Source organism: Nesoenas mayeri (assembly GCF_963082525.1).
Source record: "Nesoenas mayeri genome assembly, chromosome: 19".
Classification (NCBI taxonomy): Eukaryota; Metazoa; Chordata; class Aves; order Columbiformes; family Columbidae; genus Nesoenas; species Nesoenas mayeri.
Genome location: NC_137568.1, coordinates 12333200 through 12359474, shown reverse-complemented (window position 1 = coordinate 12359474; position 26275 = coordinate 12333200). Strand labels below are relative to the sequence as shown.

The window sequence follows — 26275 nt, the reverse complement described above, 5'->3', positions numbered from 1 at the left end:
CTATTTTCGGAAAGCAAAGACGTCCCGTGTTTTCAAGCCTCTCTTGCCTTCGCTTCCTGGTTGAGGAGCAGCCGGTTCTGCCAGCCCCCCGTACGGGCAGCTCTCGGACTCGGGGTGATGGCCAGAGCACTCCACGGCGGGGATGAAGCCGCTGTCCCACATGCCGGTCCCACACAGCTTGCACAGGTCGTGCAGGCTGCAGGGGATGCGGGGCAGGAGGTGAAACTGGTACAGCAGACTCCGCGCCTGGAGGGGAGACAGAGACAGCGTCAGCCGCTCCTCCGCAGGGCACGGACACGGAGAGCAGGGCACGGACACGGAGAGCAGGGCACGGACACGGAGAGCAGGGGACAGACATGGAGACCAACAGCTGTGTGTGCATTCCCCTGAGCGTGCAGTGTGATCCCACCCACCCCGCTGCCCCCCGAGCTCTACAGCCACCTCTTGTTTCTGCAAAACTTGTTTCCAGGCCAACAGCAGCATCCTGCCCCCCAGGCTCCGGACACGCGGCGATGCAGGAGGAGCGGAACACGGAGCATCAGTCCCTGATTTTCTCAACGCTCTGAGCCATGTCTCGGACCTGAGGCTCAGCCCACATCAGCACACAGGCATTTACCTTCCTGAGTACCAGCTCTCCATTCATGTGCATGGCCAGGTTGCCGAAATGCAGCAGCATCTGGTCCGTGGCCAGCTGCTGTTCAATGACGTCGTCCCCATAGATCACCACGATGGCCACGCAGATGAAGAGGTGGAAATAGTCGGTCTGCAAGGAGAAAGCAGGGGCTGGAGTGCAGCAGGTGGGGGCGCAGGTCCGAGCCAACCTCCCGCCCTCCACGAGCGTGTCCGCAGGGACATCTTTTGCTCCTTCCAGATTTGCCTGGTGGTCACGGAGCGTGAGCTGCTGGTGAACTCTGAACCACAGCTGAGTCCACATCTCCTCCCTTTGCAGCGCGGCAGCAAGGTCTGCACCACAGCCTGCAAACAGACTAGTGATTTTTGGGAGGGCATTTTCCAGCTGTGTAAGAGAAGTCGGAACTTCAGAATGGACTTTTCAGCACTTTCTGAAAAAACCTCCTTTTGAAGCCCAGACATCCTCAAGAGGAGAGGCAGGCCGCCATCCTCCTGCTGCACAGATAAACCTCTTTGATAATTACAGATTACTATTTATTTTGGACACTTTGCTCCTGAGAGCCCTTATGGAAATCCTGCAGCACTCGCTGGGACGGGGGGGGTTGGGACAGGCCGCGCGCTGCCCATCGCCCCCTCTCCCACCTGGTAGTGAGCCCAGCACGCTTCCCATATGTGCAGCGCCTCGGCCTCTGGAAATTCACGTTTGAAGCAGAGGAGGATCCAACGGTGACAGAAAAGCATCTGCAGGCCGTCCTCTCCCAAGTAGGAAAGGTGCTGGTAGAAGCGCGGGTGCATGAGCCGCAGCAGCTCTCGCAGGTACATCTGGAAAAGACGCGCTGGGCTGAGCCGCCCGGGCACAAGGGACGTGGCCCCCGCCCTGGCCCCCCGGCCCCCCCGGCCCCGCAGAGCTGCCCACGGCTCTCTCCTCTCGCTATGAGCTCCGGCTTTGCGGTGTTTGCTCCAGCGCGGCCAGCGCGCCTGGACCCGCCGTCACAGCCAGAGCTCACAGAGCTCGGCTGCTGTTCCACGAGCGAAAGGAAAAATCCCATGGCAGCTACATTGTGAACGAAAGGAAGGGAGAGATCCAGGCTGAGGAAAGCGGCTAGAACCTTAAAAACCAGAGAAAATAAAGGACACAGCTATTTCTGGCCACATTTCATTTCGGCAGAGGCTGAGCAACGTGGAGGTGATTTTGGGAGGCCTGACACAGGCACTCTGCGGGGCACGAGTCTGCACCTCGGCTGCCGGCATCTCGCCAGCAGCCCCCCGTGGGCTCTCACCACAATGTCACCGCTCTCAATTGGTGCCACTGTGATCCAGGCAGGATTGTTCAGGTTTCGAATGCATTTTTCAGGATCTTATCCAGAAAACAACTGACATTCATGTTAAAACCTAAAAAGTTCCCATTTTTAAGCAAGCTCATCTCATTTTAAGAAACTCTGTGAGATCTACGAGGCTTTTCATTTGGAGATAATTTGAAAAATCTATTAAAAATATTAAGACCTTAAAAAGAATCCCCAAAGAAGAGGGCTGCAGCTCAATCAGCTCCTCCGCCTCGTTCACACCAAGTGCCCCACAATCAGCACAAAACCAAAGCAGCGAATCTTCACCGCCCGAGAGGAGAGCAAAGACAAAGCAAGCCCTGAATCGGCACCCTTCACCACAGCCAAGGTGACTTTACTCTGACAATGTATTGGCTGTAATGCTTCTGGAGGGCCCACATCACCCAGGATCAATTTGATCCCCCAGGTATTTGGTGGCCTTGGAGTGTGATCCGTGCTGGAAGCCCAGGCCGCAGCTCCGTGGCGTTCTCGGCTCGGATGGGCAGGGGAGCAGCTCCCCCAGCGCTGCGGGCTCAGCGTCCGCCTCACCAGCTGCTTCTCCATGTCCTCGTCCCGGGGTGAGCTGAAGAAGATCGTGTTCTGCATCAGTCCTACGAAGCACCAGAAAGTATCCGACTCGTCTAGGATCTCTGCCAGGAGCGGGGCGACCAGGTCGGACATGCCCTGGGAGTATCCGATCGCCGGGTTAAATACTGCATAGTTCAGCAGGATCCTCCTGGGGAAGAGAAGCCGGTGGGAGGCGAGACCCGGAGGGGCACGTGCAGCCCAGCGCAGCCCGGCCCTGCCGCCCCGTCTCCCACCGCACACGCGGAGTCCGGCCGGGTGTTCCCGCATCGCCCAGCACCGGTCACCGTACGCACGGAGCCGAGGTGGAGACACAAACAGACCCTTCACCTCATAGTCTCCACATTCGGGTTGTCCTCCCCTCGAAAGAACTGGTTGCTGCGGTCAGTCCTCACCACGTCCTTATCTACTGTGAACTGCACGTTACGCCAGAACTCCTTCTGTTCGTCTGGAGTCATCGAAAGCCTGAAAATCGAGCAGCAACAGGAGTACATTGCCAAGAGAGGAATACGATTGCCACAGGAACAAAAAGCCTTATTTCAGCCTGAGTTTGCAGAGAAAAGCTATTCCTGTACAGAGTTCTCTCATCACCTAAAAAACAGACCAGCAGGTCTGTCCAGAGCAGCAGTTTTTCTGTCCAAGTGGATTACAAGGAGCCTCCTGGGTTGATGTGCTTTCTGTGATAAACTGCCCTTGGGAAGCAGTTGGACTCTGTTCTCCACGGCTCCTTGAGGGTGGCACACCAGGACCCACCACGCTGATTCGCCTCCTAACTAATAGTACTGCTGTCCCTCTCCAGCGTGATCGGACCCACAACCGGTATACAACACACAGCTCTTGCAGTAGTAACTTCCTTGAATGAGATATCCCATCTTCTCCCCTATTGTTATATCCGGATATATTTATAAAGGAATATAAGATCCCATTTCCACCTCCAGTGTTCTAAGCCAAGCACGCTATGCTGTAGCCTTGTGTATGAAATAGGCTTCCCCACGTGGTACTGACAAGCCTGCTTCGAGATGCCAAGTAAGACAGTATTTGAGCTCTCTGGTATAAGCTGTGCCTCTTCCACCCCTTCAGCATCCCGCTCACCTCTCTGCTCCAAGCAGCCCCTCCGGGAAGGAGGAGGCACAGACGCGGCCGTCGCCAGCGCCATCGCTGCCGCGTCAGGCCCAAGGAGAGCTGGGCAGGCAGGACGAGGTCGCGCCGTTACCTTTTCTCCTGGATCTCGAAGTATTCTTTCCTCTTCTGCAGCCTCAGGGCCTCCCTCTCTTCCGAGGTGGACTCGTAGCTGTAGTAGCGCAGCAGAAAGGGCCACACCTCCCCGCGGATGGAAATATCAATCCCGCCAAAGAAAATGGCCTGCAAGAAGGAGCAAAAGTTATGGCTGGTACAGTTTTAACATTCCCAAAAACAGCAACAAGAAGCTGCCCGCTACTATGCTTTGGTGGCTTTGCAGTTCTTTCCTGACAAGTGACGCCTTGATTCAAGCTCCTGCAATTTGCACATGTTTAGAGGGAAAGTGCTGGCCTTCTATTCCCAGACCAGACACAAATCGGGCTCATTTCAATGTCAATAACCCCCCCTGGAGAGGCTCTATGATTAACGTGTCGTTCTCATGTCACGGCTTAATCCCCAATCTTGGAGACACTGCATTTCACTGCAAACTTCTCTCCCAGGACCTGCACCCAGTGCTCCCCCACAAGCCCCGCATTATTTCATACAGCACTCGCCAGTTTTCTTTCTTTGATTTGCTCACACTGCATTTTGCAGACACACCTCGCACTTGGGTTTACCAATTGCACCAGGCAGCAGAAGCCGGACGGCTCGTCCTCCTTGGGCAGGGAGATGCTCAAGCCCCATCCGCAGCCCCAGCCGAGCGCTCTGCGCCCGTCTGTACACTCCCAAACGCCCAGTTCTTGCCCCCAGCACGAAAGCAAACTCCTGCAGCCCCCTGGGCTCAGGGGGCAGGAGAGAAGGCCGGCCACGAGCAGGCAGCGCGCTCACCTTCTGCAGCTTGTACTCCTCCTCCACCTGGCCGCTGTGGTTCAGGTGCCGGAGCCAGCCCGACACGTCCAGCCGCTTGTGCGCGTTCTCCTCCGGGTGGGTTTCCGAGGACGGCAGCTTGGGGCGGCGGATGGAGAACTGCATACACGTCTTCTCGTCGGCGAGCTGCTGAACGGGGGAAAACACACAAACCACCGGAGGCGGCGGCCGGAGACAGCAGCAGAGCGTGAAACGCAGCAATCTTCAGAGCAGGGAAACCTTTCCGCGTGGTTCGCGTGGGATTAAGCACCGAGGCGCTGCACTTGGGGAGGGTTTTTTTTAATCCCAACCATTACAATAGCAAGAGTGATTAGAATAATTAAAAATCTGAGTACCACAAAACAGCTTCATCTTAAAAAAAATGGTTTCCATTCCTCCCCCGGTCTTATCCCTGACCTGAAACTGAATTAATGCTGCTTACAGCAAAACTTCACCCTGCCAGGAATGCCTGCAATAAATTACATATGATTGGCCATATACAAAGGGATTGCTGTTAGGCGAGCAGGGAACCGCGCTGCCAGGCTCTCTAAGGGCACTCATGATCCCAGTGCAAGACTGCAGCTGACATTTAATTTAAAAATCAAAGGTTGTTCAATGCAAAAAGTGAGCCCATGCGACCATAATAAGAAAAGCAGCAGGGGGCTCTGTGGGAAGGATGGAAATTTAAAAATCACTGTTTCTAATAAGCACATACAGTATCTTAAACAGATAATTAAAGAGCTCTTATCACATTTGTATGTAGATTGAACAAAATATGGCAAGATGCCTTGTCAAAACATTTTCCGGTGCAGTGTGTTACGCTTCACAAAATGGATGAAAGGCTCTGACAGGGTTTCAGACCCACGGCCGCAGATTTCCCAGCCGGAAGCACCGCGCCGACCCGGCCGGGCCAGCAGAACCAGCACCGGCGAGGCCTGCGGGCCGTCCTGCCGTGTACCGCACAGGCAGACCGGGAACGGACGAGGATAACAAAGCACAAGAGAGACCTCGTGTGCGACTCGCAGTTGTGTCCTACGCGACACCAACACAGCGCAGCCTTCTGCCTGACGTGCTGACACGAACTCACCGCTCCACTTCTCCAACATGCTTCCCTGCCTAAAAACATCCGGAAAACCCCCCTTTGCCGCGTGGAGCGTGCGCGGGTACCTGGTCCTTGAGGTGCGTCTCTGTGCAGTACTTCCACTGCTGGAACACCTCGGACAGTTTGTCCAGGCCACCGTGGTGAAAATGGAAGATCTTGTACTGGCTCTCCCGGCTCGCGACAACCAGTTGTCCGCAGGTGCACGCCTCGTCGCTGCGGGCAAACAAGCGGGGACAGCCTGCCATCGCCGCCACGACTGCGAGGGGCCGGCGGGACGGCGCATCCATGCGGGAGAGGGGAAAGGCCCACCAAGTAACCCCCTAGAACAGGGCACAGCAGTAATTCTACAGCTCTGGGATTTATGGGTCCCTTCCAACTCATATTCTATGACTCTATGCCGTGGCCACAGTGAGCATTTTCCCCAAGCTCCACAGCCAGCAGAAACCATCTGCCCCAGAGCCCGGCAAACGCTGACCCAGGGCACACACAAGTGTCACACACAACAATTCGTCACCTGAAGAAGAGGCGAAGGGATCTCATTTGTCCCAGGTCCACTCTGAAGACACCACAGACCTGCTCGAGGGCGAAGACTCTCTGCTGCTCGTCCCACCTGGCGCTGTGCGCCTGCGCGCGGTTCTCCGGCAGCGGGGCGCCCGTGTCCAGGCTGGACGCAGAGCTGGTGGAGCAGGTCAGGCCATTGTCACACGAGTCCCTGCAGACGCGAGTGGGGAGAAAGCAGCGCCAGCCGTCAGCCAAAGAACTCCGCAGCGACCGCAACAACCACAGGCGCTCCGCGTTCCAAACCCTTTGTCAGAGCTCTGAAACTGGAACTCAGCGCAGGCCTAAGGAGTCAACTGACAGCCCACAGAAGAGACTAAATTATTTTATTGAAATTAATTCCCTACTGTCCCAACAAATTATCCCAATTTTTGGTCTGTTGCTAAATCGCACACAGAACCGGTGAGAGCAAAAACCATTGCTCAAAACGCTGACTTTTGTGAGGGCCAAATGAAGCAGCGCAATGTGGGAAGAGCGCGGGCGGCCCCGGGAGCGGCTGCTTTGGGCCCTCGGCGTGGGACCCTGCGAACCGCGACGTGTCCGGGACCGGCGACCCCTTGGGGTGGAAAAGGACGGGCCATTGAAACGCACGGCTGCAGGAGCCCCGGGCCAGACAGGCAGCTCCGGCAGCTCCAGAACCCCCAACGGAATAGACTTCTCATCCTGCAGCTCGAGCAGCCTCCTGAGCTGCTCCGCGCCCGCCGGGACAGCGAGTGCGTTCACAGGGCTGCACGGGCTGCGGACTCACCTGGCAAATTCCTTTGGGACCAGTAAGAACTCAAGATATTTCCCCTGAACTCGAGTTTCCCGTTATGCCTTTGCAAGTGGACCTGACGAGCCAGGACTCACGTGTATGAACTTCAGACAAATGGTTTCCGTTTGCAAACTCGAAACTTCAGGGAGCTGAGGAGTGGGAATTACACGAGCTCTTTAACCCACCCCAAGGTAGAGAAGGTGAACCCAAGCGTTTTCCAGCACGCTCGGAGCCCAGTGCACCCCAGACAGTGATCTTAAAGAGTAAACTGAGTTTAGATGAAAAAACCCACATGCCTGCCACCAGCCCCGATCCCCAAAGAAAAATATCACTGCTTTGGGAATTAAGTGAATCTGAAACTGTGACCCCTTGATTCTTAAAAAGGCCAATACATGTGAACAATCTCAGCGCAAGCTCTGAATGGGTTCCGCTGTGAAATCAGCGTTTGCAAAACAAGGCAAGTAGCAGGTATAAAGACAGCCCCCTGCAATGCCACTTTATGCAATGTTTTCTAATCCGCTTATCTAACAATGTAGGCACTGAACGCTGAAAATCACACACTCAGCATGCATCTGCAGCACAGCACATCAGTATGCTCTCCAAGCCCCCTCCGCAGGGACAAGCCTTATTTGCAGCATCTCCCCGTGGTTCAGGTCACTGCATTCCAATGGACAGGGCTTCGGACATCCCAGTTAGTTGTGGGTTAAACTTTTAACCGAGCCCCTGCAAGCCGCCCAGTTCAACTGTAGGACTCAAAGCCTTGGTGCCCACACACATGGGAAATAGACCCCCAGGCCCCCTTCTCCAGTTCTGCAGTGTTGTGTATTGGTTTACTTTCAGCTGAAAGTACTTCACTGCTCTGCTCATGAAGTTCTGCTGCTCCAGTTTTTGGAAAGAGTATTAAAGCAAAGCTCACATTCAGGGCATCTGGCAGCCGAGGTCTGCAGAGGCGCCGTGGCGATGTTGCTGTGTGAGCAGGGGTCGCACAGCACAGCCGGACCACAGCGGGACGACAGCAGCGCTGCTGGGGACGGCACCGGATGCTTCAGTCCCAAGAGCAGTCGCACAGCATCACCTGCATCTTGTGAGTTTCTCCATTCAAATTGTACTGGCCTTTGTGAAAGATCAAGCGTCACTCTCTAATGAAGATACAGAATATAACACTTTCTAAAACATTCAGTATCTCATGCTAGTGCAGAAGTAAGAGGAATCCCAGCACAAGACACTGGCGCTGGACTGCTTGCCATGGGCGGCTGGTATTTATGGAGCAACAGTTCACAGCAGCCGCGGCTGGTTACACAGGATTTTCCTGGAAGAGATGACTCAAACCAGCTCAAAGATCAGGCAGAGGCAACCCCTTCTCGCGGACCCGTGCAGGATGGGCTGGTCGGTGCGACGGGCTGGCTGCGGGGCCGCTGGCCCGCGGCTCCGTGGCACAGAGCCCGATGCGCCCGCTCCTCGGGAGCACCATCCCAAGGACCCGAGCACCGTCCCAAGGGCCTGAGCACCATCCCAAGGGCCCGAGCATGGCCCAAAGGTGCTGCCAGCGCTCTGTTTTCTGGAAACGCTTCCTCAAGACCAAAGTTTGCCGTTCACATTTAGCCAGCGATGCCAGGCTTGCGGAGCGAGCTGAAGCAAGGCGTGTAAGCCATTTACCCTCTCTGGACAGCAAAAAGCAGCGAGTGTCAGCACGGTGCCCGCGAGCGTGCAGCCCCAGGAAGTTCCAGTGCTTCCATTGGGGTAGAGGATGGAACCTGAAAGAGACATCTGTGCAGCCCATGGCCTCTGGAGCGGCTGATAAACACTCAGGTTCACACAGAGCATCCCCCATACAGCGCTGCACGCTTGGGCACTGCGGAAATCAAGAAAAACCACCTCACTGAGGTTAAAATTACTTTTTCCTGTATGTATTGATTGAAAAAAAAGGAAAAGATTCTAATATTTTGGACTAGTTTTAAAAGTAATTTAAATATTGAGATCATTCTGTGCTTAAGTAACAACAAGTAGTATGATTGATGCTGATTTTGTGGATTTTTGGTAGTCTTCTAAATAAGCACACAACATGCACAGATGCAAGGGAAGAATTCTCTAACTTGCCATCAAAGTCAGACCATTACATGTGTCAGATGGGGGACTGATGCCAGAGTGGCCTGCAGGAGCCGGGAGCCCGAGCACCGCAGGGAAATAGCTGAGGAACATTCCAGAGAGACTTTGGGTTGTGGGATCCAGGAAAACCAAAGCACCAGGGGTACCCAGCTCTGCTCAGCCAAATGAGCACAAGTGCCACGGTCCACAGGAATAAAAGCGAAAACCAAGGACTGAGCAAAACCTGGGGCAGGAATCCCACAGACGTACTCACGATGCCACTTGAGCCTTTTCCCCTTTCTGAAGTCCCACTGCTATTTTGTCTCAAAATACATGTCGTTCTTGCTGGGGAGCAAGCGCAGGGGGGACAGTCCACAGCCCCCGGCTCTGCCCCCGGGAGCTCCCTGAGCTACTGCTTGGACAAGGCACTTCCACACACCTACAGCACCAAGAGAGCCAAACCCAGGTATTGTTTCTGTTTGAGAGCCAGGGCAGTGACTTGCAGCAATTACACGGGAAGATTATTTCAGCAGCCAAGACCTAATAACTCATTTTACGACATGATGTGACAAATGTAATTGTAAGAGGGAGAGGGGCTGTGGCAGGTACCCGAGCGGCCAGCGATGCTCGGCGAGCCCCGGCCGACCCCGGCTCCGCACAGCAGCCACCCCCGCTCCAAGCAGCTGCTCCTGCGCGCGCCTCGCGAAGCATCGTTTACGGACAATAAGTATCATCATAATGTATGAGCATCCATGTAATGGGAATTACATGCCCCTTTTCCTCCCCAGGGGCTGGCGTTCCTCTGCTCCGCCGCTGTTCCCCACAGGCACTGACCTTCTGGGTCCCGCGTCTTTCCAGCAAGGTGAAATAGCTCATGGCGGCATCAGCTGCCTAAACGTCTGACAGATAGCTTCAAATAAATAACCCACCAGCACAAGTTCAAAGCTACCCCGAAATGCCTAAAAATTTAGTGTAGTGACTGTACAAAGTGAGGCGACATCGGGCGGCCGGAACGCAAATCTATTGTTCTAACAAAAAAAAGTGTCCTTGACAACATACATACATTATGAATTGTGAAACACGCTGACTTCAGTAACATATAAAAGATGTGCAGAAGAAAACAGATTGGTAATTTGGGATTTTAAAAAGCACTGAAATGTTTTGGGTAGTTCCAAGTGGCGCTGCAGGGAAGGACGGAAGGACAGAGGGACACCCGTGGGCCGGCACCAGCTTCCCAGGCGACAGGAAGCGCTGTGGTCGCACCAGCTCCTCCCGTCTGACCAGCACAGACCAGTAACCGGGGCAAGAATCATGTTACATTCACCCTTTGGCTGAAAATATTTGGAACTTGAAGTTCCTCTGCTGCAGAGAACCCCAAAAGAACCACCTTACACTGACCCTGCTGAACAGAGACAAAGGTGTTAGATGGTCTGGGTGAAAGCCGAACCAGAATCTGTGACATTAAATGTGAAACAGCCTCATGTGGAAGCGAATCTACACGTCTGCAAACACGCATGGAAACCAACCCAACAATCCTTGCTGTTTGTAAGGAAAGCCTGTGAAAAACTGCCCAGGACGTTACAGTACAAAGTACACGGATGTCAATGTGGACTTTCCAAAAGCTCGTTCCACAGGCTTTCCATTGATCTGTTTGCTTTCAAAACATAAATTTCCCCACGTTGAACTGCACTAAATGCTGTTTAGTAGCTAATTAACTTTCTGTGCTGAAAACCTCCTGTAATTGCACTTGTTTCACCTTTTCGAGCCCGTGTCCTCGGGGGAGCCGGAGCTGTCCTGCGGCATTTGTTCTGCTCGTTTCTGTCTCGCAGGCACAGTCCGTCCTGACACTCGGCTGCCAATCACGGCTCCGGGGTCACTGGAGACCAAATTAGGAGCACTCTGCCTCTGACAAACTTGCTTTGCTTAGCTCACCGTAAAGGGAAAATAAATGCTTATGAGAAATAATTGTACCCTTTCATGCTCGGCGCCAGGAAGCAGATCCAACAGCGCTTCTAAAAGTCCGTGTATTATTGTTAGTCACCCTTCTTATTGTTAATGTTATTAACGACATTCAAAGAACAAGCTGTTTACACCTCCGGAGTGCTGGGATCCCTCCCTGCACAGGACAGGAGCAGCAGGGCTGCGGTTACCGGCGGCGCTTCTGTGTCCGCCCTCCGACCTTGGGCTGTACCAGCGAGTTCACGGGCAGGGCCGGGGCCCTGAACCCACGGCAGCTCCGCGAACACAACCTGGCAAATAAAACAGTTGAACACAACGGAACGAGGGACTCGAGGAAACCCGATTATGCAGCTTTGCATTCTGATAGGCATAATTGGTTTGTCCTTGAGAAATAAAGATCAAAACGATTTGCTGTGCTTTAGGGGCTCCAGCGATCCGCGGCACCCAGCCCGCCCTGCCCAGCTCGCGCAGCACAGGGCGGCGGCGCGCGGGCTCCAGCGTCCCGGATCCCCGCAGAAGAACGTGCTGCTGCCACCAGGCTTTGTGGCTCCACGCTCATTCCTCCAAGTCCAAGTTAATTCCTCTGGGTCCTCGTGGCCCAAGAGATCCCAGGGGCGTTAGAAAAACAGCCCCGCTCACCTCCAAAGGCTTCCCCAACTGCTGTGAACTAAACCAAAGGAAAGCAAAATAAACCAAGAATACTCGAGGCCATTATTTTGAATGTAAATGGGAGGGGGGAAAAAAATCAGAAGTTTGTAGTGAATTAATGTGCGTTTTGATGTGTTTTACCCAAGCCAAGCCTGGCCGCGATTCCCTCAGTTAAGCGCCCAGCGATGTGTTTTTCGGGACGGAGCTGCAGGCAGGTGGGGGCTGCGCGGGTCAGAGCCCTGCCAGGCTTTCTGCTGGCACCTCTTGTCGCAGGGGGGCAGAGGGGGCAGAATTAGCTGTTCGATGCTTATGAATCAAACACACAGAGCTCCCGAGAAGCCAAACACAGCAAATCATTTAGAGCCGAGTGTACGCTGCTCAATGATGCAAATGTTACCTTCGTCTTAAGGAAGGAAAATATTCCAAAAGCTGAATGGCAGATTTTTGCAGGCCATACAGAGAAGGGGCACTTCATGCCCAGGCTTCAGCTCATTAATAAATCAATCGAAATGCAACACTTAAAGAAAAAAATTCCTTAGATGGAAAAAGTGATTTCTCAGCAAAGCTTGGAAAAGAATGTTTGCTTTTCAGCCCATTCCAGGCTGGAAAAGGGGACCTTTCTTACCACTGTTTATTTTATATTTCAAATCAATGGATTATTTTGCCTTTTTCTTTCAGTGCTATCCATGCAAAAATAAAATTCTAGACTAATTATGCTAATTACAATCAAGCCTTCAAAACCCCGGTCGCTTGAAACCCCTGAAGATTACCTTTGTTCTTATATTCTTGGCTCTCAGCAATGAATTGGGAATTTCAGGGGGACTTTTTCGTGCCAGCCCAAGTGAAGCAAGCCCGGGGACCGGCGCTGCCGCTGACCCAGCGTCAGCAGAGCCACCAGCACCCCGCGGGAATGTCACTGTTCACAAGACAATGCGCGGCTCCCGGGGGACAGCTCGCTCCGAGCCGCGGAGGAGAGGCAGAGGAGAGCTGCCTAGGAGCGGGTTGCAGAGTTATTGTAAATGCTTAATGCTGTTATAATTGCAAGGACCGAGCCAAGACGACGGGGACTATGCAGATTTATTTGCATATACTGTTGCACTTTGAGAGGGGACATACTCTGTATTTTGATCCAGTTAACGTGATTCTTCCCTCACAAAGCTGTGGATACCTGCCAGCCACCATTTATCTCCACTCTTCATTAGGATTTCTGGGCGTTACAATCGTATAAATAAGTAACAGAAGAAAGGCAAGAATATCCTGGGGAAAAGCGCTTTATTGCTCTGGCTCGCAGGGAACGCGGCCGCGGGCGGGTCGGACCCGCTCCGCCCCCAGACCCGCCGCCTCCGGCAGTTAAGCCGGACTCTAACACCGGCCCCTGACCCGGGCCCAGTGGAGCCCCGCGCTCCCTCGGAAATTCTGTCTTTCTCTCGGACGAGCCCAGGCTGTAATTTTCTGTGAGTAATTCAGTTTCGTGGCAATGACACCAGCGAAGGACACCGGGACAGAGCCCCCCCGCCCGGCTGCACTGCCCCGGGCAACGCGCTCCGCGGGGCAGCTCTGCCGACGGGCGGCGGACCGAGGGCGGCTCTGCCGGGGGGCGGCTCTGCCGGGGGGCGGCGGGCCGGGGACGGCCGGGCCCAGCTCTGCCCGCGGCCCGAGCGGGAGGGCGGGCGGGGGCACCCGGGGCGGCCCCGGGAGTGCGCGGCCCCGCCGCTGGGCACAGCCCGCCCCCTGGCGGCCGCACCGCACCGCACCGCGCCTCCGCCCGGCCCGGCCCCGCTCCCGCTCCGTCCCGGTTCCGCGGGAGTTCAGCGCTTCCCGCAGAGCCGGGGCTGCCCCCGCAGAGCCGGGGCTGTCCCCGCAGAGCCGGGGCTGTCCCCGCCGCCATCCCCTCCCCGGGCATTCCCCGCGCTGCTCCCCGGGGCTCCCGGCGCGGCGGCTCCGGCAGCTCCCGCGAGCTGTCACCGCGCTCCTCCTCAGCAACCTGGCAGCGAACCAGCGGAGGGAAAAAACAAACCTGCTGTAATTAACGTTCTTGCTGCTCAAATATTTATATAAAGCAAGATAGAGCCGTATGCCTCCAGAATCTCTTGGATCTGTCCAATCTTCCCAGCTTTGCAGCCGGTAACAACGTTAAGGGATGACAGGGCAGCGCCGGCAGCAAACGCCTCGCGCCAGCTCCCCTTCCTGGCACAACACCCCTATGTGCTTCCTTGGACGGTGGTTACACTGACCCCTCCACTCCAAGAGAAGGGGGAAAATACTCTCCTTCTGCTGGAAGATGGTTTGGGGGGATGTTTCTTCCCAGGCACAGGTTTGGGGGCAAGTGGAATCAGGTGCTTCCATGTCTTGTATCATAAATCATACTAGTTCAGGCAAGGCCCTGCGGAACCGGAGCCCGAAGCACAGCGAGGCCCCCCATGCGCTCCTCCCCAAGGCTGAAATCATCCAAAGGAAGCTAGCATGACACAAGATGCTGCAAGAAGTTACAGGAGATTTCAAAGTCTGTGACCAATTCCCCTGGTTCTAGGAATATAATCACTTCTGTTCCAACAGCAATGAATTCCCAGCCTCTTGATGACTCCAGAGCTCGTGCCAGATCACACTAATTTCAGCTCATTTCCCCGCTAATTTTGCCTCCTGTTAATCCTGCAGAGGTCTGCACAGCGCTGAGCCTTTCAGGTGAGCTGCCAAAACAACATGATGCAACACGGTCCGCGCTGTTACACCCGCTCCCGTCCCGCTGCGCCTCCGCGCCCTCCGGAGACCGTAATTGACTGATTAGCTCCCTGCGACGAGGCTCAACAACAGGATGTGCAACACATCTCTAAAAATTGCATCAACCATGACCCCAGTGGAGTTTTTCCCTGTGCTGTGTGCTTTGCCGGGACTGCAATAGTTCTGTTATGCGAACTCATGTCCGCTGAAGAACATGAGAACTGCACCATCCTTTAGCTCCATTATGAAATGTTTCATTATTTTTATTACTGGCTGCTAAAATGATCACCTTCTTATTAAAGATGTTACCTTCTTATCAAGGATGTTTCCTTCTTGCATCAATACCCGGGACCACACTGGTCACGTTGCTCCTGCCTGTCCCTTAAAGCAAGTGCCAGATGTTGCCTCAAGCTCCACTCGTATGATTCCACCACCGAGGCTTCTCGGTCCAAATTCTGACTGTATGGACCAATGTCCCAGGCTGAAGTTAGTGAAGGAACCAATGCCAGCGTTTATTTGTCCTCTGGCATTTTTGTATGGCGTTCGTCAGGTAACAGAGCTGCAGTTAACTATTGAAGTGAAAAGCCTTTAGCAGCCCTACCAGCCACTGCCAGGGAAAGCTCCTGTTAACCTGGCACAGAATAAAACAACCCCAAACAAACCCCACTTACAGAGCACTAAGTGCTTCTGCAGCTGATGGGTATAGATCCGATGTTACGGTCAGTTAAAATAACTTCAGAAGCATCAGTTGAAAGACATTATATAGGTGTCAGATGCTATTTGGTTGCCAGCGGGTAACAAAAGGCTTTTAGTTTCACTTTACTGATGGGGAAAATGGAAGCGGAGTAATTTAGCAGGGCAGCAGCAAGCCAAAGCTGGGCTTACAGTACAGTTGTCCTGAATTAGTGCCCTTCGGACCGCAGGGCAAATGTTTCCTGACAGACAGCAAACAACAGTGACAGGGGATGAAAAGAACAGAATGGGACAATTTCATTTCCAGCGTCCCTCCCTTCCTACAGAAATGCAGTCAGTGACAAGGCCACTATCAGCACAGATGCTCCCCATGTGGTTCCTCCCGGCGGGAACCGGCACTGTGAGCAGCAAGAGGTCCCCGCAGTTAACACGGACACCAAACCCAAGAGAGCAAAGCCACCTTTCCACGAGAGACGAGCCACTATGCAGAAGTGCCGGGCTGGTCTGAAAAGAGAAGCGAGAATGTGTGCGCTGGTGCGGGACACTCCCAGAGCCGAGCAATTGTGTGAACGGGCAAGCATGGATCGCCGCGTGGGATCTCCAGCAGCCTCGCCAGCCGAGGAGCAAAAACAAAACCCATAAAACAATGGATACATTTTTATTTCCTTATGTTCTACAAGATGAGCTGTTGACTTAAAATGACTGACTGGTTGTGCAACTCAAACGCTTCCAAGCCCGTCTCCCTCCCGCTGCCCATCCTCGGCTGCAGGCAGCGGCATGGACGGCGGGTCCCTCCTGCCCCCAGCCCGGCCACCTCCTGGGGACGCGCCATGAGGGGGACGGGACCTGGGACTCCCAGCCATAGGGGTATTTTGGCAAGCAGCTTGCCAAGCCCCTGATCCCATCGACCCTCATCTACATGTACTCCCTGTTCTTCCACAACGTCACTGTTTCCCGTTTCTGACCATATGGAAGCGCAAGGGCAGCAAGCTGGCCGGGCGGGAACCCCCGCGGCAGCCCCGGGGAGCGGCAGAGCTGTCCTCACAACGGCTCCCAGCGCAGAGGGAAATAACCAGAACCATTCGCTCCTCGGTGCGGGGAGGAGGCGCTGACCGGGGGGCAGGGAGGGAAGAGCCCGAACAATCTGCCAGCAGCGCACACTTTGTTCACACTCCAATTCTGGCTCAGATGGGAACCAGCCAGCAGAAAACAAACCAACAAACGCTAAGAAATGAGGAAGCTGTTCTCATGCTTGTAGTGACTTCTGAAACAGCATCTCCCACCCCCAAATGCTGGGATGAAGGCGGGAAATAAGAGAATGTTTTTTGACAAGACTTTTGCAAAGTATTCTATGCAAAACCTCTGACACAAACAGTTTGTAGGATCCTGCAGATATCACGCGAGGAGGCTCTATGGGGAAGAACAAGTTGGCATAAAAAAGGGACACACTGGACAAAAGCCCCTCAAGTCTGAGGTCCCAAACAACGAAAGGTCTGTTTTATTAATCTGCTGCAAATTAGGAGTGCTGCACACACTGTACGAGGCTTCTAGACTGGTGCCACAGGAGTTAAACAGCCCGCCAGGCTCAGGAGCAGCGCTCGCAAAGCCCGGCCCAGCGTTGCTGGGACCGCGAGCAAAGCCGGCAGAGGGCTCGCCCAAGCTGGGCTGCGGAACAGCAGGGAAACATGGCAGGAATTCAGAAACACGGCAGTGAAGATGCAACAAACGCTATTTCCTTCCTTCCCTGGCACTACCAGCAGCTCAGAGCCTAAGTGTTGCAAAACAGTTAAACCACAAAGCTGCTGGCCCACTTGCAGAGCCCCGAACACATTCATTAGGAATGATGCTTTTATAATGAAAAGGCCTCTCTCTAAAACTTTTTCAAGGTATGTTTCATTATATTTCTGTAGTTTCCAAAGCTGTCTACATTCCTATTAAAAGTTCTCAAAAAAGACCGTCAGACATCATATTTAGAGAGCTAAAAGGGACACTGTCGAACTGATGCTGAACACAATCTGGAAACCAAAGGCCCATCCTGGGCCCCCCACGGCAGCTGCGCAATGTCCTTGTGCAACCAGAGGAGAGATGCAGTGGGACGGGATGGGACGGGATGGTATCAGTCTCCCCCAGGCCAAACAAACCAAGTGACCTTAGCCGCTCCTCATACGGCTTCCTCTCCAAACCCTTCACCAGCTCCGTAGCCCTCTTCTGGGCACGGCTGCTCACAGTGCCACGGGGGGAATGTCTGTGGTGACAGCGGCTTTGTCATGGATGGGATGGAACGGAACAGCCACGCTGGCCTGGCCAAGGGGCTGCTCAAAGCTCTGCCCACGCGGCCGCTGCAGAGCCTCTCCCGTCCCATCTTGTCGAGAACACTGCACTGAAATGTTTTAAAATATCCAGAGAGAGCTGAATCAGTGCAAATACTTATTTCATAAACCTTGGTCTTACCGGCATTCTCTGGGCTTGAGATGAGCCCATAAAAAAGAAGTAAAATCTCCCGAAATACCAAGTCTTACTGCAGCCTGTGCATCGCTGACACGCACAAAGCACAACCCATTTTTCCTAATGTCAGGCGTAGTTTCAAAGTTGAGCCATATCCTTAAAACCAGCCCGTGGTGCTTGATGAACACAGCACGCCCGTCCTGCCCCATGGGAGCGAGTGACCCAGCGCACGGAGCAGAAAGCCAGGAACACCGCGAATCTACAGGAGAGCGATGCAGGTACCCGGTCACCATCGCTCCGCCAAGGTGCCCTCCTTCCCCGGGCACTGCCATCGACATGGGTACTAAATCTCCAGGTTGGATACGCAATCGTTAATATTTCTGTGTTTTAAGTGGGACCCCGCTCTGAGCACCAGCGGAACAAGCTGATCCAGGCAGGCTTCCCGTCAGCAGGCGGCTGGCAGAGGGGCACCCGCGGCTCGGGGAAGCCAGACACACTTTGCTGTGGCTCCCCACAAGAAGCAACTCGCACAGCTCCTCAACAGAGCCAACGACATCAACCAGGGACCTTTTAAATTTAGTCATGCTGCTTCCAGGGCTCACGACAGCTCACCTGAAAGACTAAATGCAACAGGCCTAAAGGTTTGGGGCCAGGGTTCACTGAGCAGAAGCAGGACTGCCAGCAAACAATTTCCTGTAAGTTATATGGGTGTCTGAAGCAAGACAGGATTTTCAGCTCAATGCCACTGTGATGCTTCCCAATTTCCTTGAGCATCTCCAAGTTCAGTAACCAGCACCCCCAGTCATTCGCCCAGTGACTAGAGCAGAGGCTGCACTCACCTGCCTTCGTTATCCAGAAACACGGAACTGCTGCTCTTCCCGAGGGCTTCGCTAATGGGGGACAGGCAGAAGGGAGAAGAGAAGGCATCGGAATCGGAGTCCAGGGTGCTGTCCCTGCTCACGTCGTCGGCAGACAGCTCCAGCGAGCCTTCGTCCTCCCCCGGCTCCGGCCTGCAGTCCAGACCGTCCTCCGGCCCCTCCGGCGACAGCTCCGACCTGTTCTGCTCCTCCTGAGAGCTGATTGTCGAGAGGATCCCCGAGTCGCTGCGGGCGGGCTGGGGGGAGCGCCGGGGGCCGTCTGCCGCGGGGCAGCCCTGCGACAGCTTCTCCCCTTCCCAAGAGGGCGAGCTGACGTACGCCGCATCTTTCACGGGCTGTGACGCGGCCGGGATGTCTTGTCCCTTGTGCTCGGGGGGGGAGGGCTGGCGGCCCACGCCGAAGCCCTGAGCGTGGTGCCCGCGTTTGCGGGGAGCTTTGCGGACCGGGGAGCTCTCGGGGGTGACGTAGCGCAGGGCTTCTTCATCCTGCCGCTGAATGCGGGAGTTCGGCACCCAGGCCAGGATGAGCGTGGCTCCGAGCAGCTCGTCCTTCTCCATGTACAAGCACAAATAGCCTTCGGGAGAGCAAAGGAGACACCGGTTACAACACAGATTTATTCTTAGGAGACTGCGTGAGCCTGAAAGTTGCCCTTCCCCATCTCGCTCCGTTTCACCACCACTACACATGGGCAAAACAAACACTCATTTACCAGGAGAGGATTCTGCAAAATGAATTGTGGAGTGCTCAACATCATTCAGTATTTATAATTTCAAGTCTGCATATGGCTTTTGAACAGTGTAAAACTCCCTCTGGCCTAAGCGGACACAGAAAGGACATGCAAATACTCCAGCTTCCTGGATGGATTACTAACCAGGAGTAAATTCTGAAATATGCCGCCACATGAAAAACTTCTATTGTTTGTCAGTTAAACAGTTTCAAGTGCCAGCTAAACATTTCTTTCTCAAGAATATTTACCTTAGTGTAGCTAAAGGGCTGCAATTCTCATACAAAGCCAAGAGAAAAGGAAGTGTTGTGCACACAGGGAGGGAAGCGTGGCTCAGCCTCCACACAACACGGAGTTTTGTGAAGCTGCGCCAGTGGCCACAGCTCTTTGATGAAAACATGAAAGAGCGCAGTAACAGATGAGAATAAAGGGACAGGCCAGAATTTATCTTCATTTACTCCAGTGCACGCAACCACAATCAGGTTTTCTTTCTTTTCCCTGTACCGGTGGTGGTTGAGGCCACTCTAGCAATGGCAGTTACAAGATGACACTTGGCTCTCCCGAACAATACCCATATTTGAAAGAGCAATGGAAGTTCACGTTCTCAAACAACAAATGTCTCTCTTCTGGCAATACAAAGGGACTTAGCTAGACCAGAAGAGAAATATCATCAATTTTCCCACTAAAAGAAGAGCTGATGGATCAGTCTGTGGTGGTTTTCCTTAGTCCCGCCCTCCACCGGCACCTCTTCATTCCTTAGAGCCCAAGCTGTAGAATCTGGTCCAAACGGACACCCCGGCAGAGAGAAAAGGAGTGAGCGGTGTCTGCGACACCCCGTCACCTGGATGATGCTCCCCGACGGCCGGCAGCAGCGCGGGGGGATGCACGCACACATTGTTCTTCGAGTAGAGGATCTCCCCGTCCAGCGCGGGGGCTGAACTGCTGCCACCAGGGGCCAAGGTCAGCAGGTCGGAAGCTTTTGAAGAGGCACGTCGGAGGAGTCGCCCCAGAGACATCGCCGAGGAAATGTGTCCATTATCTGCCAGCTTTAATCAGGAGCCAAATTCAGAAGAGCTGCCAAGCAGGAGGAAAGGATAGTGTTAGAAGTGCACTAGAGCACCGCACGGGCGCTCCCCAGCTGGGGAGGAAGAGCTCTCCCAGCAGCTCCCACACCCACCCTGCAGCTCCAGCGAGAGCCCCCACGCGCTCCGGATCCGTAACGGCACCTCTGCATTTTAAAGACGCTGACGTACAGGATCCCAGGACATTTTTCTTTGCAACAAGGAAATACAAAGGCAGCAAAACCCCCACATTTTAATAGTAGCTGTGGGGAGGAAACAGAAAAGTAATACTTGTCACTGAAATTGCCCATTAAGGGAATAGCTCAGCGATGCAGAGCTGCCTGATGTATCGCTGTCCTGGGATGTCAAAGAGAGTCAGAGCGGAGCTGGGAGGATTCCTTCAGCACAGAAAACTGCTGAGACCGTGACATTAAACAAGGGGCTGCTGCTTCATCCGCAGTAACCGCTGATCTTCAAAAAAAACCCCATGGATAAAACCAAGTTTGTCTCGTGCTTACCAATTTTTGCCACAATCCTGCTGTGCACTGGAGGTTTTGGGGTTAGGGTTATGTTTTGTTTTTTGAGCGGTGATGGTTAAATAGAGCTTTTCAAAGGTAAGCGGCAAGCACGCCCCGTTCACCAGAGCAGGCAGACTGTGACAGCAGCGGATCGCACGCCAGCTCCAGCAAACCCTTCACCTCCCGACAGGCAACTTCGGCCGCCTGTGCGGTACGACCCCCAGGTGCGCCCCGGGTAAGCCGTGTCCCCCGCCCAGACGTGCTGCGCAGCGGGGCTGTCGTGAGGAGCGGGCGCGGAGGGCTCACCCGAGCTATGAACCGCGGAGCAGACAGAGCAGGAAGAGGCGTTGATGTGCGGGAGCAGCAGGTGGGTCTGGCACAAAGCGACCCCAGCGAGAGCCCAGCGCACCCCGGGCAGAGCGGGCTCTACCCGCGCCGTCCCGCTGGGCAGCAGACCAAGCACGGCAGCTCCTGTCCTGCCAAAAGCACATGAGGACAGGACACATCTTTTGTTCCTCCGTATTTACACGCCCTCGCTTGCAGTGAGCAGGCTGGTCTGACCTGGCACGCGCCACATGTCACCGCAGCGCCGGGTCGGGGACAGCGCGGAGGGACCAGTGCAGCGTGTTCCTGGTGCCCATCCCGCACACCGGAGCGCGCGGCGGGGCAGGAACTGCGCGGCAAGCAGACCAGCCGTGACTTGTACTGTAGGGGTACCACGGGCGGGAAACACCGAGAGGCCTAAGCAAGCATCGCTAAACATTGGAGAGCTCCAATTTCTTCAAACGCAGTTTAGCAGTATCTGCAGACAGAGGGCAGACAGAAACCAGCGCTTCCCAAGAGCAGAGCGAAACCTGCTGTCCTGCTTCTGACAGATTTGTACATACACAAGACTACAAATGAGACTGCCAAGGAGTTGACAGAGCTTTCATTAAAGGACAAGCTATTGGTTTAACTGGCAATCGCTAGATTTGCCAGCTTGAATCACAGCACAAGCTGTTTCAGTCTGTGCTGGAACTCGATGGAGAGGCTTCAGCCCTGCTATGGGCTGTGCCCAACAAGGCTTTAGGGTAAGAGAATTCCTCTGCAAGCCCTTCGCACCCAGGTCTCCTTCTAGCACCAAACACAACACCTATCTTCACATCTCAGCCCCAAAAAACAAACACCAATGGAGCCATAAGTTCATTCCTGTCTGGATTGTCAAAAGCCCGGTACTGTTTCAGACTCTGGATGACATCTTGGAGAAAGTCAGATTTAAAGAGCAAGTCACCTTTCCTGTCATTGCACCCTGCAAGAACACAGTGAACTCTGCTGCGATCCTCCTCCTCCTCACCAAGTTCCAGCACAGTGTTTCACTGCGGCGCTGAGGGAGCGCGAAGCGGCGATGTGGAGCCACCTCTACAGCAGCAGAGCCCCTGGGCCCTGCCGCACGCAGAGGGGGACCCCGGCGCACGCAGAGGGGGGGACCCCGGCGCACGCAGAGGGGGGGACCCCGGCGCACGCAGGCTGCTCAGCTGTGCCCGACACCAGCTGGAGGGGGGATGGCCGGGCTGCGGCAGCTTTTCCTCAGAACTCTAAAATCCTGAACCTGCACACGCAAAGGGGGACGGTGGCACCGCGTGGCTGTTGAGCAGGGATTGCTTCCTCAGCCAACACCAGTGAGCTTCCCCCGCCGAGGACAGCAGATGGGGATGCACGTATTGAACAAGAGCCGGCGTGCCATCCCACCGCAGCTCCGCGGGGCTCTCAGGAACGCGGGCAAGGTGCGGGACTTCTCTGCCAACAAAGGCAGCGTTTAATTAGCTTTTACCTAGCACAGAAAGAACAAAGCAACAGGTGAAACATCAAAAGCTGCTCCCTGGAAAGCGGGAGGAATTTAAAGGGAAATATCACTTTGATGGTGCAGAACACCTGCTGCCTCTGCGCCGCGCAGGTGGACGGCGCTGCAGGGACGCACACCTGAAACAGCAGCCAAGAGAGGAGGTGAAGAATACCATGTCCTGCCAGCACAGAAACGTGGTCTGTTGCATTTGTCTTGCGGAAGAACTATGCATCAGAAATCAGGGTTCACTACAACGCAGCAAACAAACAGCCAAATATACTGGAATATATAAAAATAATTGGCAAGCCTCAAATGGGTTTCACTGTTACCACAGGCTGGGGAATTCTGTGTAGCTCTGTCTGCAGCATTAAAGAACAGATGCAAATCACTGGACAGTTTCAGTGAGAGGACAAGAGTGATCTGGGGAAAGGAAAGAGATTGCCAAGAGAAAGTCTTCACACGTGTGAATTGCCGCTGCCAAAAGGAAGAGCTCGTGTGCAGGACCGGAGCAGCAGCAGGGCCGAGGGAGAACCGGCCGGGCCAGCCCTTCAGCAGGTACCGGAACAGGCGCCGGAGGGGCCGCTGCCATCGCCAGGGGTTCAGAAACAGGCAGCTGGGCCCAGCTGGGAGCAGAAGATGGACTGGAGCTCTGAGGGTCATCCAGCCTACTCATACCACCCAAACCCCCCGAAACGCAGCTTGTGACTGTGCTGCTCCCTCCCAGAATAGAGGAGTCCATGCAACGCAAACCAGTGAATAACAAAAGGAGCAGGTCTGCAGGGTTTGCTCTGCTCTCAACCCTTTTCTGCGCAGGACAAGGTCTGCACGCGCAGTCCTGGCCGCGGGGACAGGGAGGCATGGCTGCTGCCCCCAATGCGGGCTCCGGAGGGCAGGCGGAACCGTCCCACAGCTAAGGCAGCGTTAAATCAGCACCATTCAAAAAACCCTGTATTTTTCATATTCATTTCCTATTTATCCCCTGATCTGAAGGGCTTCTTTTCAATGTGGCAGAGACAACCCAGCTCTCCAGAAGCTGAAGCACTGAATTAGCTGATAAGCTCTCAGTGAGTGCCAGTATTTAGTAAGCACACACACATTTTCTTCTCTCACACATCAACTGTCGCCACTGAAAATCTTTGCCACAGCTACCGAGCATGTTTGCGCAGCCCCTGGCTGCTCTCCAGCCCATGCCAGCGCTTCTCAGCTACACGAGGCTCAGAAAGGCGCTGGGGAGCCAACTCCTGCGCTCAGCCCAGGAGCCTCCTCACCGAGCCCGGCCAGGTCCAGCCAGCGGCATCTCAAATAACCCCGGCCGCTCGCTTCCCTTCCAAATGCCCATCCCCTTCTCACCAACCCGTAAACAACTGAATCCTGTTTGGCTTGGCAGATCGCGCCCTCACCTTGGCAGGCGCTGCTGGACCAAATGGCGCTGCCTCCGGTCGCACAGATCCCCGTGTTCCGCGGGGGGGAACCCAGGCCCCGGCGCACACAGACACCGGGGCGGCCTGGGAACACACAGGGCAGCGAGGCGTCTCTCAGATCAGTTGAGCCCACAGAGGCGTCCGACAGCTTTGGGGAGGGCTGCAAGTGACGAGTGACACCACAGAGCGCTCAGAGCCCGGCACTGGGCCTTGGGGCTCCAGGGGAAAATCTGCTGTGCAAGATTTTAACTGCTTTACAAGCAAAATAAGCTAAGCTACAGGGCTCTTGGTGCGAAACACAAGACCTACAGCATGTCTAGGCAGAGGAGAAACAAGAGCTGTCAAACATCGACACGAAATCTAAGCATGAAACGTCTTAAGTATGAAACAAGCAACAGACTTTTTTCTATTTTGCTGTTAATGACTCAAATCTGATTTTACATATTCCCAGAGTCACAGCACTGGGGAGGTCTGGACACTGCAGGAGTCCTCGTGTCCTCCTCCCCTCGGAAAGAGCAAGTGCCGGGTTTGCAGCGCTGGGAGCTCCAGCACCGGGACACAGAGCGATGGAGACGGAGGACAGGAGCCCGGCACGCAGGACGCGCAGCTCCTCCAGTCCTCTGCTGGGATCCGCTGGGCTCCGCTCAGCTGGTCACTCACTTGACCTACACTCCTCTAGGTACAGGTGAGAAACCTGGTAACTAACAGCCTTCCTTTTGTGTCACAGCACCTCTGCCTTAGGGGGAACATAAAAAGCGCTTTCAGAACTACCAGCTATTAGCTGGAGCTGTTGAAGATGAACTAGCCAAACCAAGGAAAAGAGTTTACTGTAGGGAGCCATTCTGAAGTCTTCCCATTTCATGGGGAGAATTATGTAGGTCACCAAAAGCCTTTCATCGCTGACCCACCTGCGTGGCAGCGGCACAGGAACCAGGAGCCACCGCGACGCTGAAACCCCAACACTCGCACAGCTCCAGCTCCCACCCGCACAGCTCCAGCTCCCACCCGCACAGCTCCAGCTCCAGCTGGGGAACAGATTTCACCCAGGCGCATCTCAGCTGAGAAGGTAAACGAGGGACAGCAGACTAAATACTGCAGGTTTGTGACTCAGAGATAAAAAGGGGAATGAAATGCTGCTCCCGGCCACACCTGCTTGGGCATGAAAAGCAAACAGAACCCTTCCCACCCCTGAGCACTAAAAGTCACATCGCAACATGCGCTTCGGTGCCGAGAATTTATTTGTGCCATATGTCGCTCCATCCCAAGATTTTACATCATTTCATGTTACCAAACTGCAGTACTCGTGCAGAAGGTAACGCTTTCACGGCTTCTTATTTCCAGCGTGCTGTAGCTGTGGCCTGATAACGCTCACAGTACCAGATCCCCAAATAGCAGCAGTTAAAAAATCCCAGGAGCCTGGTTTCACAGCTGAACTGATGAACTAACGGCAAAGCCTTTTCCGAATACAACAGACATCAGATTACTTCCTATTTAGAGTAGCGACCAAGAACATAATACCTTTGCAAAACAAGCTACCAGTCCAAGAGCAGAAAACACGGGCGGCCCTCAGAGAGGAAGACGCAGAGTTATTTTACAGTGTCAGCAACACAGCGAGCAATACATCAAGGCAGAACCCCTGCCCGGAGCGCCCCAAGGCCATACTTCAAATAATCGCCAGGGATCCCGACCATCCATCTTCACGTCTCTGCTCACAGCAGAACTCGGCAAACTACGAGGTAGATATTGGGGTAATTTGAGAAACCACCTTCCCCAAAGTGAGGAAAATCCTGAAATACCCCACGCGGCGCCCAGACCAGCAGAGCACGGAGTTTCACAGTTACTTCTCCGAGCCGGCCCCGCACCGGCCGCCCGGGGCTCCGCGGCACCGGCAGCGCCGCGCCCCCCCAGCCCCTCCGGGCAGCGCGGGCGGCAGCGGCGGGAGGGAAGACAAAGAGCGGGATACAAACACGGACGCGGCACCGGGAGGGAGAACCGGGGACCTCGGCGCCGAACCCGTGTGACAGTCACGCGAGTGACGGGCAACTGGCCCGTGGACCCGGGCGGGCTGGGACAGCCGCTGCCGCCCACCGCAGCCCCGAGCACGGCCCCGGCCCGGCCGCACGAAGCCGGCGGTACCGCTCAACACGCCCCGCGCGGCCCCGCCGCTTTTACCGGCAACGACGAGCCCGGGGAAACTTCTGGCAGCTCCCGCGGCTGGACGGCCCGGCCGGGCCCCGGGCGGGACACGAACCGGTGACCCCGCACCCCCACCGGGCCCTGCGCGGGACCGCCGCCCCGCCCCGCCCCGCCCGGGGGCGTGTTCGTCC

The 26275-nt window shown here is 54.8% G+C and overlaps 1 protein-coding gene across 1 annotated transcript; it reads right to left on the bottom strand.

Annotated features, from left to right (window-relative positions):
* Positions 1-26173, bottom strand: TBC1D16 (TBC1 domain family member 16; the record flags this gene model as incomplete). Its single annotated transcript, XM_080356699.1, has 12 exons — positions 26121-26173; positions 19968-20200; positions 18364-18976; positions 6179-6376; positions 5730-5877; positions 4545-4712; positions 3751-3899; positions 2868-3002; positions 2502-2688; positions 1273-1452; positions 617-763; positions 1-246 (listed from the first exon to the last, which is right to left on the bottom strand). Exons 2-12 carry the CDS (start codon positions 20140-20142, stop codon positions 1-3), a joined length of 2346 nt encoding a protein of 781 aa, XP_080212825.1. The 5' UTR covers positions 20143-20200; positions 26121-26173.
* Positions 26174-26275: the final 102 nt, after the last annotated feature.